Below are 15,177 nucleotides of genomic sequence, written 5' to 3' on the forward strand. Positions count from 1 at the left end.
GAGGGGGAGGATAAGAGAAGAGGGAGGATGAGGGAGGAGAAGAGAAGAGGGGGAGAAGAGGAGAAGAGAGGAGGGTGGGGAAGGGAGGAGAAGAGAGGAGAGGAGGGAGGAGAAGAGAGGAGGAGGGAGAAGAGGGAGGAGAAGAGAAGAGGAGGGAGGAGCAAAGAAGAGGGAGGAGAAGAGAGAGAGGGAGGAGAAGAGAAGAGGGAGGAGAAGAGAGGAGGGAGGAGCAGAGAAGAGGGAGGAGAAGGGAGGAGAAGGGAGGAGAAGAGAGGGGGAGGATAAGAGAAGAGGGAGGATGAGGGAGGAGAAGAGAGGAGGGAGGAGAAGAGAAGAGGGAGGAGAAGAGGGGGAGAAGAGAAGAGTGTGGGGAAGGGAGGAGAAGAGAGGAGAGGAGGGGAGAAGAGAGGAGGGAGGAGAAGAGGGAGGAGAAGAGAGGAGGGAGGAGAAGAGAAGAGGGAGGAGAGGGAGAGGAGGGATGAGAAGAGAGGAGGGAGGAGAAGAGGGAAGGGAGGAAAAGAGCGGAGGGAGGAGAAGAGAAGTGGGAGGAGAAGAGAAAGAAGAGAAGAGGGATGAGAAGAGGGGAGGAGGAGAAGAGAAGTGGGAGAAAAGGGAGGAGAAGAGAAGAGGGGGAATAAGAGAAGAGGGAGGAGAAGAGAAGAGGGAGGAGAAGAGGAGAAGAGAGGAGGGTGGGGAAGGGAGGAGAAGAGAGGGAGAGGAGGGAGGAGGAGGGAGAAGAGAAGAGGAGGGAGGAGCAAAGAAGAGGGAGGAGAAGGAGGAGGGAGGAGAGGGGTGAGGGAGGAGAAGAGAAGAGGGAGGAGAAGAGAGGAGGGAGGAGCAGAGAAGAGGGAGGATAAGGGAGGAGAAGAGAGGGGGAGGATAAGAGAAGAGGGAGGATGAGGGAGGAGAAGAGAAGAGGGGGAGAAGAGGAGAAGAGAGGAGGGTGGGGAAGGGAGGAGAAGAGAGGAGAGGAGGGAGGAGAAGAGAGGAGGAGGGAGAAGAGGGAGGAGAAGAGAAGAGGAGGGAGGAGCAAAGAAGAGGGAGGAGAAGAGAGGAGGGAGGAGAAGAGAAGAGGGAGGAGAAGAGAGGAGGGAGGAGCAGAGAAGAGGGAGGAGAAGGGAGAGAAGAGAGGAGAAGAGAGGGGGAGGATAAGAGAAGAGGGAGGATGAGGGAGGAGAAGAGAAGAGGGAGGAGAAGAGAGGAGGGAGGAGAAGAGAAGAGGGAGGAGAAGAGAGGAGGGTGGGGAAGGAGGAGAAGAGAGGAGAGGAGGGAGGAGAAGAGAGGAGGGAGGAGAAGAGAAGAGGGAGGAGAAGAGAAGAGGAGGGAGCGCAAAGAAGAGGGAGGAGAAGAGAAGAGGAGGAGAAGAGAGGAGAAGAGAGGGGGAGGATAAGAGAAGAGGGAGGATGAGGGAGGAGAAGAGAAGAGGGGGAGAAGAGGAGAAGAGAGGAGGGTGGGGAAGGGAGGAGAAGAGAGGAGAGGAGGGAGGAGAAGAGAGGAGGAGGGAGAAGAGGGAGGAGAAGAGAAGAGGAGGGAGGAGCAAAGAAGAGGGAGGAGAAGAGAGGAGGGAGGAGAAGAGAAGAGGGAGGAGAAGAGAGGAGGGAGGAGCAGAGAAGAGGGAGGAGAAGGGAGGAGAAGGGAGGAGAAGAGAGGGGGAGGATAAGAGAAGAGGGAGGATGAGGGAGGAGAAGAGAAGAGGGAGGAGAAGAGAGGAGGGAGGAGAAGAGAAGAGGGAGGAGAAGAGAAGAGGGAGGAGAAGAGGGGGGGAGAAGAGAAGAGTGTGGGGAAGGGAGGAGAAGAGAGGAGAGGAGGGGGAGAAGAGAGGAGGGAGGAGAAGAGGGAGGAGAAGAGAGGAGGGAGGAGAAGAGAAGAGGGAGGAGAGGAGAGGAGGGATGAGAAGAGAGGAGGGAGGAGAAGAGGGAAGGGAGGAAAAGAGCGGAGGGAGGAGAAGAGAAGTGGGAGGAGAAGAGAAAAGAAGAGAAGAGGGAGGAGAAGAGGGGAGGGAGGAGAAGAGAAGTGGGAGGAAAAGGGAGGAGAAGAGAAGAGGGGAATAAGAGAAGAGGGAGGAGAAGAGAAGAGGGAGGAGAAGAGGAGAAGAGGGAGGGTGGGGAAGGGAGGAGAGAGAGGAGAGGAGGGAGGAGGAGGGAGAAGAGGAGGGAGGAGCAAAGAAGAGGGAGGAGAGGGGTGAGGGAGGAGAAGAGAGAGGGAGGAGAAGAGAGGAGGGAGGAGCAGAGAAGAGGGAGGATAAGGGAGGAGAAGAGAGGGGGAGGATAAGAGAAGAGGGAGGATGAGGGAGGAGAAGAGAAGAGGGGGAGAAGAGGAGAAGAGAGGAGGGTGGGGAAGGAGGAGAAGAGAGGAGAGGAGGGAGGAGAAGAGAGGAGGAGGGAGAAGAGGGAGGAGAAGAGAAGAGGAGGGAGGAGCAAAGAAGAGGGAGGAGAAGAGAGGAGGGAGGAGAAGAGAAGAGGGAGAGAAGAGAGGAGGGAGGAGCAGAGAAGAGGGAGGAGAAGGGAGGAGAAGAGAGGGAGGATAAGAGAAGAGGGAGGAGAAGAGAAGAGGGAGGAGAAGAGAGGAGGGTGGGGAAGGGAGGAGAAGAGAGGAGAGGGGGAGGAGAGAGAGAGGAGGGAGGAGAAGAGAAGAGGGAGGAGAAGAGAAGAGGAGGGAGGCGCAAAGAAGAGGGAGGAGAAGAGAAGAGGGAGGAGAAGAGAGGAGGGAGGAGAAGAGAGGAGGGTGGGGAAGGGAGGAGAAGAGAGGAGAGGAGGGAGGAGAAGAGAGGAGGGAGGAGAAGATAAGAGGGAGGAGAAGAGAAGAGGGAGGAGAAGAGAGGAGGGTGGGGAAGGGAGGAGAAGAGAGGAGAGGAGGGAGGAGAAGAGAGGAGGGAGGAGAAGAGAAGAGGGAGGAGAAGAGGAGGGAGGAGCAAAGAAGAGGGAGGAGGAGGGAGGAGAAGAGAAGAGGGAGGAGAAGAGAAGAGAGGATGGAGGAAAAGAAAGGAGGGAGAGTGAAGGCAAAGCATCTACTGTTAGTGGTACATCAAAGCCAACCTGACAACAGAGAGAGAAGCAGGGGGGGTATTCCCCCTTGGGCACTACAACTCCCATAATGAGATGAATTATCCATGTACAGCCACACACACACACACACACACACAGGTGGAGAGGGACAGATGGACAGAAATGCAGATACAATGAACAATTCCATGGTGTTCTATCTTCCCCTCCTCCATGTCAGTGGTTAGATGTGGTATGATGCTGCTCTGACAGGTCCCTCTCAGCAGGTCGCTACTGGAACACAACAGCAGATGACTGAAAATGGAAGATAAGAGCACGATAAGGCAATACATCTCTGCCATTCTAACACACTCACACACACACACACCCACACACACACACACACACACACACACACACACACACACGCACACACACACAATGCCACAGGCAGTGGGTTGCCTCTGTCTAGCTAATTAAAATTATGTGGACTTTCAATAAATTTCCATTTTTTCCCGAAATCCCAGTTGGAAAATTCCCAGATTCAGGAAGGAATATGCAGGAATCCTCCAACCAGGATTCTGTAAAACCAAAGAATTTTTTGAAAGTTCCTGGAATGTTGCAACCTTAGTCACACACACACACTCTATCTCCTCCGCCTCTCTCTCTCTCCTCTCTCTCTCCTCCTCTCTCACCTCCTCTCGCTCACCCTCTCGCTCACCCTCTCTCTCCTCTCTGTTTCTGTCTCTTAGCTCATCAGAATAAACAGCCATGCATATCATTCAGCAGACAGTGTTTTAGCTAACTTCTATTGCTGTCTTCTTGTTTTAATGTGTCTCTCCAGAGAAGAGGGAAGTGGGTGGTAAAAGGCAGTGTGTTTGTTGCTGTATTGAGAGTGTGCCATCAGCGGGAGGGGGGGATGGTCATAAAGCTCTTTAAGTGGCCCAGCTCGAGCCTATCTGTTAGCTATAAACCTCTCCCCCCTGCAGCATCCCACCAGCAGCCAGCCAGTTAGAGGGTATTTATGAACAGCACTCTGATGTCTCTGTCTCTGGGTGGCTGTGTTGCTCCCTGTGCTCTGGTCACAGAGGTTGGGCTTGTTAGGGGAAACTACAGATGTAGGATCTTCATTTGATCAGTCTTTTGTTGCAACAAAAAAAATCCTGCAAAGCAGGAACTGCGAACTTGTAGTGTATTTGAGTTTTAGAAGGCTTTTAATGTTTGTAATTTCCACTTAGACATTTCAGACTTGATTTTCCCTAATAAAAAATGTATCAATCCCTATAAAAATGTCCATGAATTATAATCCACATAATAATGCACAGTTCCTGTTGCTGCAGGTTTATTTTCCTGCTGTAGCAAACTGGCTCAAATGAAGATCCCACATCTATCAGTATGACCCTAAGAGCAGTTCCACTCTCTGTCAAAGCCTTTCATTAAGATACATTGTAGACTATGCAATATCCAGGTACGATTTATTTGATGATTCTTTTGTGATTCTGTAGAGGTAATTTTGTGTTGCACTCCGTAGCTGTTTGCACATGGTTTTAACCCCTGCACTGCTTGGGTACATGGGTTTTTACACAAAGGACCAGCTCAGACACAATAGGGAGAGAGGGAAAGAGAGAGAGAGGTATAGAGAAAGAGAGAGAGAGGTAGACAGAAAGAGAGAGAGACAGGTAGAGAGAGAGAGAGACGGGTAGAGGGAAAGATAGAGAGACAGGTAGAGAGAAAGAGAGAGAGACAGGTAGAGAGAGAGAGAGAGGTAGAGAGAAAGAGAGAGAGACAGGTAGAGAGAGAGAGAAAGGTAGAGAGAGAGAGGTAGAGAGAAAGAGAGAAAGAGAGAGAGACAGGTAGAGAGAGAGAGAGAGGTAGAGAGAAAGAGAGAGAGACAGGTAGGGAGAGAGAGAGAGACAGGTAGAGAGAAAGAGAGAGAGAGAGGTAGGGAGAGAGAGAGAGGTAGGGAGAAAGAGAGCGGTAGGGAGAGAGAGAGAGATGTAGGGGGAGAGAGAGAGAGAGAGAGAGAGACAGGTAGAGAGAAAGAAAGAGAGAGAGAGAGAGACAGGTAGAGAGAAAGAGAGAGAGAGAGACAGGTAGAGAGAAAGAGAGAGAGACAGGTAGAGAGAAAGAGAGCGATAGGGAGAGAGATAGGTAGGGAGAGAGAGAGGGAGAGAGAGAGAGAGAGAGAAAGACAGGTAGAGAGAGAGAGAGAGGTAGGGAGAGAGAGAGAGGTAGGGAGAAAGAGAGCAGTAGGGAGAGAGAGAGAGAGATGTAGGGGGAGAGAGAGAGAGAGACAGGTAGAGAGAAAGAGAGAGAGAGAGACAGGTAGAGAGAAAGAGAGAGACAGGTAGAGAGAAAGAGAGAGACAGGTAGAGAGAAAGAGAGCGATAGGGAGAGAGATAGGTAGGGAGAGAGAGAGGGAGAGAGAGAGAGAGACAGGTAGAGAGAAAGAGAGAGAGAGAGAGACAGGTAGGGAGAAAGAGAGAGAGACAGGTAGAGAGGTAGGGAGAGAGAGAGAGGTAGAGAGAAAGAGAGAGACAGGTAGAGAGAGAGAGGTAGAGAGAGAGAGAGAGAGAGAGAGGTAGGGAGAAAGAGAGCGGTAGGGAGAGAGAGAGAGAGAGGTAGGGAGAGAGAGAGGGAGGGAGAGAGAGAGAGAGACAGGTAGAGAGAAAGAGAGAGAGAGAGGTAGAGAGAAAGAGAGAGAGACAGGTAGATAGAGAGAGAGAGGTAGGGAGAGAGAGAGAGGTAGGGAGAAAGAGAGAGAGAGAGAGAGGTAGGGCGAAAGAGAGAGAGACAGGGAGAGAGGTAGGGAGAGAGAGACAGGTAGAGAGAGAGAGAGAGGTAGGGAGAGAGAGAGAGGTAGGGAGAAAGAGAGCGGTAGGGAGAGAGAGAGGGGTAGGGAGAGAGAGAGAGAGAGAGAGGGAGGGAGAAAGAGAGGTATGGAGAGAGACAGACAGGTAGAGAGAGAGACAGGTAGGGAGAGAGACAGGTAGGGAGAGAGGGAAGTAGGGAGCGAGAGAGAGAGAGGAGGGAGAAAAGAGAGAGAGGTAGAGAGAGAGAGAGAGACAGGTAGAGAGAGAGAGGTATGGAGCGCGAGAGAGAGGGAGGGAGAAAGAAATATAGGGAGAGAGAGAGAGGTAGGGAGCGAGGGAGGGAGAAAGAGAGAGGAGAGGGAGTAGAGAGAGAGAGAGAGAGAGAGAGGTAGAGAGAGAGACGGGTAGGGAGAGAGAGAGAGAGGTAGAGAGAGAGAGACGGGTAGGGAGAGAGAGAGACAGTTAGGGAGAGAGAGAGACAGGTAGAGAGATAGAGAGAGAGAGAGAGAGAGAGAGAGAGAGGTAAGGGAGAGAGAGAGAGAGAGACAGGTAGGGAGAGAGAGAGAGAGACAGGTAGGGAGAGAGAGAGAGACAGGTAGGGAGAGAGAAAGACAGGTAGGGAGGGAGAACGAGAGAGAGAGAGGTAGAGAGAGAGAGAGACAGGTAGGGAGAGTGAGAGAGAGAGCGAGGTAGAGAGAGAGAGAGAGAGAGAGAGAGAGAGAGAGAGGTAGGGAGAGAGAGAGAGACAGGTAGAGACAAAGAGAGAGAGAGCAGTAGGGAGAGAGAGAGACAGGTAGAGAGAGAGAGGTAGAGAGAAAGAGAGAGAGACAGGTAGAGAGAGAGAGAGGTAGAGAGAAAGAGAGAGAGACAGGTAGGGAGAGAGAGAGAGACAGGTAGAGAGAAAGAGAGAGAGGGAGGTAGGGAGAGAGAGAGAGAGGGAGGGAGAAAGAGATATAGGGAGAGAGAGAGAGGTAGGGAGCGAGAGAGAGAGAGAGAGAGAGAGAGGGAGGGAGAGAGAGAGAGGTAGAGAGAGAGAGACAGGTAGAGAGAGAGAGAGACAGGTAGGGAGCGAGCGAGAGAGAGGTACAGAGAGAGAGAGACAGGTAGAGATAGAGAGACAGGTAGAGAGAGAGAGAGACAGGAGAGAGAGGTAGATAGAGAGAGAGAGAGAGACAGGTAGAGGGAGAGAGAGAGAGAGAGAGAGAGACAGGTAGGGAGAGAGAGAGGGAGAGAGGGGTAGGGAGAGAGAGAGAGAGGTAGGGAGGGAGAGAGAGAGAGAGAGGTAGGGGAGAGAGAGAGACAGGTAGAGAGAGAGAGAGAGAGAGAGAGAGAGAGAGGTAGGGAGAGAGAGAGAGTTAGGGAGAGAGAGAGAGACAGGTGGGGAGGGAGAGAGAGACAGGTAGTCAGAGAGAGAGAGAGAGAGAGACAGGTAGGGAGAGAGAGAGAGAGAGACAGGTAGAGAGAGAGGTAGGGAGAGAGAGAGAGAGAGACAGGTAGAGAGAGAGGTAGGGAGAGAGAGAGAGAGAGAGTGGGTGAAAGTTATATCCTGTACATGGATAACAAAGAGACAGTATATTTACACTGTCTGGGAAAGGAAGGCCAGGGCCACTTGAATTGTAATGATGTCATCTTATTCAGCGATTAGGCTGACGTGGGGCTTTTTTCTGCCGACATGTTGCTTCCTGCCTGGCAGAGTTAGCGCCTTAACTGTTTAGCCTCTCTATTTGGTTAATGATAACTCGTAGGAGTCGTAAAGTCCTCAACTGTTAGGCAACCTGGCTTAGTATTAACCCTACAACTACCCATTAAACAAGTAGAATAACAACCAACCTGTAGCCCTACCTCACTGCTGATGAATACAGTAACCATGTTATTCAGTAGAATAAAATACAACTTCATTGTCCCTCGTGGGGAAATACAGTTCTTAGATAACAACTAGAACAATGTTCCCACCAGACTGTTCCTACAACCTAATGAAACATTCTGGGAACCTTTATAGAACAGATAAACTATGTTCTGGTAATGTTCTTGTTACATCAGGTGAATGTTTATTGCTCCCTAAAAGAAACATTTGTAAAATATGTTTTGGTGTTTTGGGAACTTATCTTTGTGATGTCCCCACAATGTTCCCACAATGTTCCCACCAGACTGTCCCCACAATGTTCCCACCAGACTGTCCCCACAATGTTCCCACAATGTTCCCACCAGACTGTCCCCACAATGTTCCCACCAGACTGTCCCCACAATGTTCCCACCAGACTGTTCCCACCAGACTGTCCCCACCAGACTGTTCCCACCAGACTGTCCCCACAATGTTCCCACCAGACTGTCCCCACAATGTTCCCACCAGACTGTTCCCACCAGACTGTCCCCACAATGTTCCCACCAGACTGTCCCCACAATGTTCCCACCAGACTGTTCCCACCAGACTGTCCCCACAATGTTCCCACCAGACTGTCCCCACAATGTTCCCACCAGACTGTCCCCACAATGTTCCCACCAGACTGTTCCCACCAGACTGTCCCCACAATGTTCCCACCAGACTGTCCCCACAATGTTCCCACCAGACTGTCCCCACAATGTTCTCACCAGACTGTCCCCACAATGTTCCCACCAGACTGTCCCCACAATGTTCCCACCAGACTGTCCCCACAATGTTCCCACCAGACTGTCCCCACAATGTTCCCACCAGACTGTCCCCACAATGTTCCCACCAGACTGTTCCCACAATGTTCCCACCAGACTGTTCCCACCAGACTGTTCCCACAATGTTCCCACCAGACTGTTCCCACCAGACTGTTCCCACAATGTTCCCACCAGACTGTTCCCACCAGACTGTCCCCACAATGTTCCCACCAGACTGTCCCCACAATGTTCCCACCAGACTGTTCCCACAATGTTCCCACCAGACTGTTCCCACCAGACTGTCCCCACAATGTTCCCACCAGACAGTCCCCACAATGTTCCCACCAGACTGTCCCCACAATATTCTCACCAGACTGTCCCCACAATGTTCCCACCAGACTGTTCCCACCAGACTGTCCCCACAATGTTCCCACCAGACTGTTCCCACAATGTTCCCACCAGACTATTTCCACAATGTTCCCACCAGACTGTTCCCACAATGTTCCCACCAGACTGTTCCCACAATGTTCCCACCAGACTGTTCCCACCAGACTGTCCCCACAATGTTCCCACCAGACTGTTCCCACCAGACTGTCCCCACAATGTTCCCACCAGACTGTTCCCACAATGTTCCCACCAGACTGTTCCCACAATGTTCCCACCAGACTATTTCCACAATGTTCCCACCAGACTGTCCCCACAATGTTCCCACCAGACTGTTCCCACCAGACTGTCCCCACAATGTTCCCACCAGACTGTTCCCACAATGTTCCCACCAGACTGTTCCCACCAGACTGTCCCCACAATGTTCCCACCAGACTGTCCCCACAATGTTCCCACCAGACTGTTCCCACAATGTTCCCACCAGACTGTTCCCACCAGACTGTTCCCACAATGGTCCCACCAGACTGTTCCCACCAGACTGTTCCCACAATGTTCCCACCAGACTGTTCCCACCAGACTGTCCCCACAATGTTCCCACCAGACAGTCCCCACAATGTTCCCACCAGACTGTCCCCACAATGTTCTCACCAGACTGTCCCCACAATGTTCCCACCAGACTGTTCCCACCAGACTGTCCCCACAATGTTCCCACCAGACTGTTCCCACAATGTTCCCACCAGACTATTTCCACAATGTTCCCACCAGACTGTTCCCACAATGTTCCCACCAGACTGTTCTCACAATGTTCCCACCAGACTGTTCCCACCAGACTGTCCCCACAATGTTCCCACCAGACTGTTCCCACCAGACTGTCCCCACAATGTTCCCACCAGACTGTTCCCACAATGTTCCCACCAGACTATTTCCACAATGTTCCCACCAGACTGTTCCCACAATGTTCCCACCAGACTGTTCCCACAATGTTCCCACCAGACTGTTCCCACCAGACTGTCCCCACAATGATCCCACCAGACTGTTCCCACCAGACTGTCCCCACAATGTTCCCACCAGACTGTTCCCACAATGTTCCCACCAGACTGTCCCCACAATGTTCCCACCAGACTGTTCCCACAATGTTCCCACCAGACTGTCCCCACAATGTTCCCACCAGACTGTCCCCACAATGTTCCCACCAGACTGTCACCACAATGTTCCCACCAGACTGTCCCCACAATGTTCCCACCAGACTGTTCCCACAATGTTCCCACCAGACTGTTCCCACCAGACTGTCCCCACAATGTTCCCACCAGACTGTCCCCACAATGTTCCCACCAGACTGTTCCCACAATGTTCCCACCAGACTGTTCCCACCAGACTGTTCCCGCAATGTTCCCACCAGACTGTTCCCACAATGTTCCCACCAGACTGTTCCCTCCAGACTGTTCCCGCAATGTTCCCACCAGACTGTTCCCACAATGTTCCCACCAGACTGTTCCCACCAGACTGTTCCCACAATGTTCCCAACAGACTGTTCCCACAATGTTCCCACCAGACTGTCCCCACAATGTTCCCACCAGACTGTCCCCACAATGTTCCCACCAGACTGTCCCCACAATGTTCCCACCAGACTGTCCCCACAATGTTCCCACCAGACTGTTCCCACAATGTTCCCACCAGACTGTTCCCACCAGACTGTTCCCACAATGTTCCCACCAGACTATTCCCACCAGACTGTCCCCACAATGTTCCCACCAGACTGTCCCCACAATGTTCCCACCAGACTGTTCCCACAATGTTCCCACCAGACTGTTCCCACAATGTTCCCACCAGACTGTTCCCACCACACTGTTCCCGCAATGTTCCCACCAGACTGTTCCCACAATGTTCCCACCAGACTGTCCCCACAATGTTCCCACCAGACTGTCCCCACAATGTTCCCACCAGACTGTCACCACAATGTTCCCACCAGACTGTCCCCACAATGTTCCCACCAGACTGTCCCCACAATGTTCCCACCAGACTGTTCCCACAATGTTCCCACCAGACTGTTCCCACAATGTTCCCACCAGACTGTCCCCACAATGTTCTCACCAGACTGTCCCCACAATGTTCCCACCAGACTGTCCCCACAATGTTCCCACCAGACTGTCCCCACAACGTTCCCACCAGACTGTCACCACAATGTTCCCACCAGACTGTTCCCACCAGACTGTTCCCACAATGTTCCCACCAGACTGTTCCCACAATGTTCCCACCAGACTGTTCCCACAATGTTCCCACCAGACTGTTCCCACCAGACTGTCCCCACAATGTTCCCACCAGACTGTTCCCACAATGTTCCCACCAGACTGTTCCCACCAGACTGTCCCCACAATGTTCCCACCAGACTGTTCCCACAATGTTCCCACCAGACTGTTCCCACCAGACTGTCCCCACAATGTTCCCACCAGACTGTTCCCACAATGTTCCCACCAGACTGTTCCCACCAGACTGTCCCCACAATGTTCCCACCAGACTGTCACCACAATGTTCCCACCAGACTGTCCCCACAATGTTCCCACCAGACTGTTCCCACAATGTTCCCACCAGACTGTTCCCACCAGACTGTTCCCACAATGTTCCCACCAGACTGTTCCCACCAGACTGTTCCCACAATGTTCCCACCAGACTGTTCCCACAATGTTCCCACCAGACTGTTCCCACCAGACTGTTCCCACAATGTTCCCACCAGACTGTTCCCACCAGACTGTTCCCACCAGACTGTTCCCACAATGTTCCCAACAGACTGTTCCCACAATGTTCCCACCAGACTGTCCCCACAATGTTCCCACCAGACTGTCCCCACAATGTTCCCACCAGACTGTCACCACAATGTTCCCACCAGACTGTCCCCACAATGTTCCCACCAGACTGTCCCCACAATGTTCCCACCAGACTGTTCCCACAATGTTCCCACCAGACTGTTCCCACAATGTTCCCACCAGACTGTCCCCACAATGTTCTCACCAGACTGTCCCCACAATGTTCCCACCAGACTGTTCCCACCAGACTGTTCCCACAATGTTCCCAACAGACTGTTCCCACAATGTTCCCACCAGACTGTCCCCACAATGTTCCCACCAGACCCACAATGTTCCCCACAGACTGTCACCCAATGTTCCCACCAGACTGTCCCACAATGTTCCCACCAGACTGTCCCCACAATGTTCCCACCAGACTGTTCCCACAATGTTCCCACCAGACTGTTCCCACAATGTTCCCACCAGACTGTCCCCACAATGTTCTCACCAGACTGTCCCCACAATGTTCCCACCAGACTGTCCCCACAATGTTCCCACCAGACTGTCACCACAATGTTCCCACCAGACTGTTCCCACCAGACTGTTCCCACAATGTTCCCACCAGACTGTTCCCACAATGTTCCCACCAGACTGTTCCCACAATGTTCCCACCAGACTGTTCCCACCAGACTGTCCCCACAATGTTCCCACCAGACTGTTCCCACAATGTTCCCACCAGACTGTTCCCACCAGACTGTCCCCACAATGTTCCCACCAGACTGTTCCCACAATGTTCCCACCAGACTGTTCCCACCAGACTGTCCCCACAATGTTCCCACCAGACTGTTCCCACAATGTTCCCACCAGACTGTTCCCACCAGACTGTCCCCACAATGTTCCCACCAGACTGTCACCACAATGTTCCCACCAGACTGTCCCCACAATGTTCCCACCAGACTGTTCCCACAATGTTCCCACCAGACTGTTCCCACCAGACTGTTCCCACAATGTTCCCACCAGACTGTTCCCACCAGACTGTTCCCGCAATGTTCCCACCAGACTGTTCCCACAATGTTCCCACCAGACTGTTCCCACCAGACTGTTCCCACAATGTTCCCACCAGACTGTTCCCACCAGACTGTTCCCACAATGTTCCCACCAGACTGTTCCCACCAGACTGTTCCCACCAGACTGTTCCCACAATGTTCCCAACAGACTGTTCCCACAATGTTCCCACCAGACTGTCCCCACAATGTTCCCACCAGACTGTCCCCACAATGTTCCCACCAGACTGTCACCACAATGTTCCCACCAGACTGTCCCCACAATGTTCCCACCAGACTGTCCCCACAATGTTCCCACCAGACTGTTCCCACAATGTTCCCACCAGACTGTTCCCACAATGTTCCCACCAGACTGTCCCCACAATGTTCTCACCAGACTGTCCCCACAATGTTCCCACCAGACTGTCCCCACAATGTTCCCACCAGACTGTTCCCACAATGTTCCCACCAGACTGTTCCCACAATGTTCCCACCAGACTGTTCCCACCAGACTGTTCCCACAATGTTCCCACCAGACTGTTCCCACCAGACTGTCCCCACAATATTCCCACCAGACTGTCCCCACAATGTTCCCACCAGACTGTTCCCACAATGTTCCCACCAGACTGTTCCCACCACACTGTTCCCGCAATGTTCCCACCAGACTGTTCCCACAATGTTCCCACCAGACTGTTCCCACCAGACTGTTCCCACAATGTTCCCACCAGACTGTCCCCACAATGTTCCCACCAGACTGTCACCACAATGTTCCCACCAGACTGTCCCCACAATGTTCCCACCAGACTGTCCCCACAATGTTCCCACCAGACTGTTCCCACAATGTTCCCACCAGACTGTTCCCACACTGTTCCCACCAGACTGTCCCCACAATGTTCTCACCAGACTGTCCCCACAATGTTCCCACCAGACTGTCCCCACAATGTTCCCACCAGACTGTCCCCACAACGTTCCCACCAGACTGTCACCACAATGTTCCCACCAGACTGTTCCCACCAGTCTGTTCCCACAATGTTCCCACCAGACTGTTCCCACAATGTTCCCACCAGACTGTTCCCAAAACCTAATGAAACATTCTGGGAACCTTTAAACAACAGACTAAATATGTTCTGGGAATGTTTTATACAAACATGATATAATCATCAGCATGATTGGACAGTTACTGTGTTATGAGAACATTTGCCGCAACCCAACTAATGTTCTGGGAACTTTAACATATCAAATGTTGGTTTGCTCAGAAACATGACTGGTACGTTGTGTTATTACATGACCTGGAAACCTAATGAGAACGTTTGGGGAATGTTCTGTGATGGTTGTTACAGATGTTAGTTTTAGTGAATGTTAGGAGAACATTCCAAGGATATTTCATTTAAAAAAAAATATATATATATTTTTTTTCTTATCAAAAACATTTTTTGAATGTTTTTAGGATGTTATCATCCTAATGTCAGATACAACCCTCACTACAACTTAATGGGAACCTCAGCTAATGCTCTGGGAATGGTTTGCTTGGTCAGAGGTCTGTCTGTTATTATTACTCCGTACGGCACAGAAAATTAGACCTTCAATATCCACTATTGAATACTTATGTCCAGTCATATATTAGATGTATTTGAGTAGACTTTTATTCAACAGAAAGTGAACAGAGCAGATATTGCAGCACCACACACACGTACACCCTGGCTGAATGAGCCCGGTGGGTCAGGGAGCAGGCTCCATTCATAGGCTGTTTTGTGGTGATGTTCAGGGCCATGCTAACTTTCCTTCTCCCCCTCCCTCCCTCCCTCCCTCCCTCCCTCCCTCCCTCCCTCCACACAGCCTGTTCTGTGGGTCAGTTTAGGTCTGGCTCGGGGGGTCAGTGCCAGGCTTGTCCAGGGTTCAGCCATGCTGTGGTGACAGGCTCACCTGTGTGTCAGTGTCGTCCAGGATACCTCCGCGCTGACTCTGACACTCCAGACACCCCATGTACCAGTGAGTACACACATTATTATCTACATACTCTACCCTCTATTTACTTTCCCCTGATACTCTCTCTCTCAAGGCAAACGCCGTGGAGGACCAACACAATTCCACGTAGACTCTGCTAACCTCTCTCTCTCTCTCTCTTTCTGTCCTAGTTCCACTTTCAACATGTGTATCTTATTTCCCCTCCTCCTTTGTTGTCCCTTGCAATTTCTCTTCTCCTCTGGTGTTGCTGTGCTCAGCCCCTGTCACCTGCTCTGTGGTCTTTGTCCCAGGGCTGAGAGTATTGAGGTGCAGCTCCTTTGTGACTGTGTAGAGGGGGCAGGGCAGAACCTGGTGGTCACTCCCAGTAAGGGACGCATTGATTGCCCTGAGTGACACCTCCATGTGGATTCAGGAATTTCAATTCAGCCACGTGCGTGAAAGGAGAGGCATTTTTAATTGGGCACACTCACTCAGAACGGCCATGAAAAGACTTCGCAACTAACAGCAATCTGAAAGTCTGTTCCTTGTAGTGGCAGAAGACGGACACCCCGTGGAGGACCAACACGATTCCCTGTAGACTCTGATA

The 15,177-nt window shown here is 51.7% G+C and overlaps 1 protein-coding gene across 1 annotated transcript in view; it reads left to right on the plus strand.

Moving 5' to 3' along the window:
- Nucleotides 1–15,177, plus strand: part of LOC115119932 (ephrin type-B receptor 4a-like) — an 85,875-nt gene that overhangs the window by 38,908 nt on the left and 31,790 nt on the right. The window contains exon 5 of the mRNA XM_065004866.1: nt 14,463–14,615. Coding sequence (XP_064860938.1) covers nt 14,463–14,615 — 153 coding nt within the window. The remainder of the gene's footprint in view (nt 1–14,462; nt 14,616–15,177) is intronic.

Source organism: Oncorhynchus nerka, linkage group LG19 (genome assembly GCF_034236695.1).
Source record: "Oncorhynchus nerka isolate Pitt River linkage group LG19, Oner_Uvic_2.0, whole genome shotgun sequence".
In the NCBI taxonomy this organism is placed as follows: Eukaryota; Metazoa; Chordata; class Actinopteri; order Salmoniformes; family Salmonidae; genus Oncorhynchus; species Oncorhynchus nerka.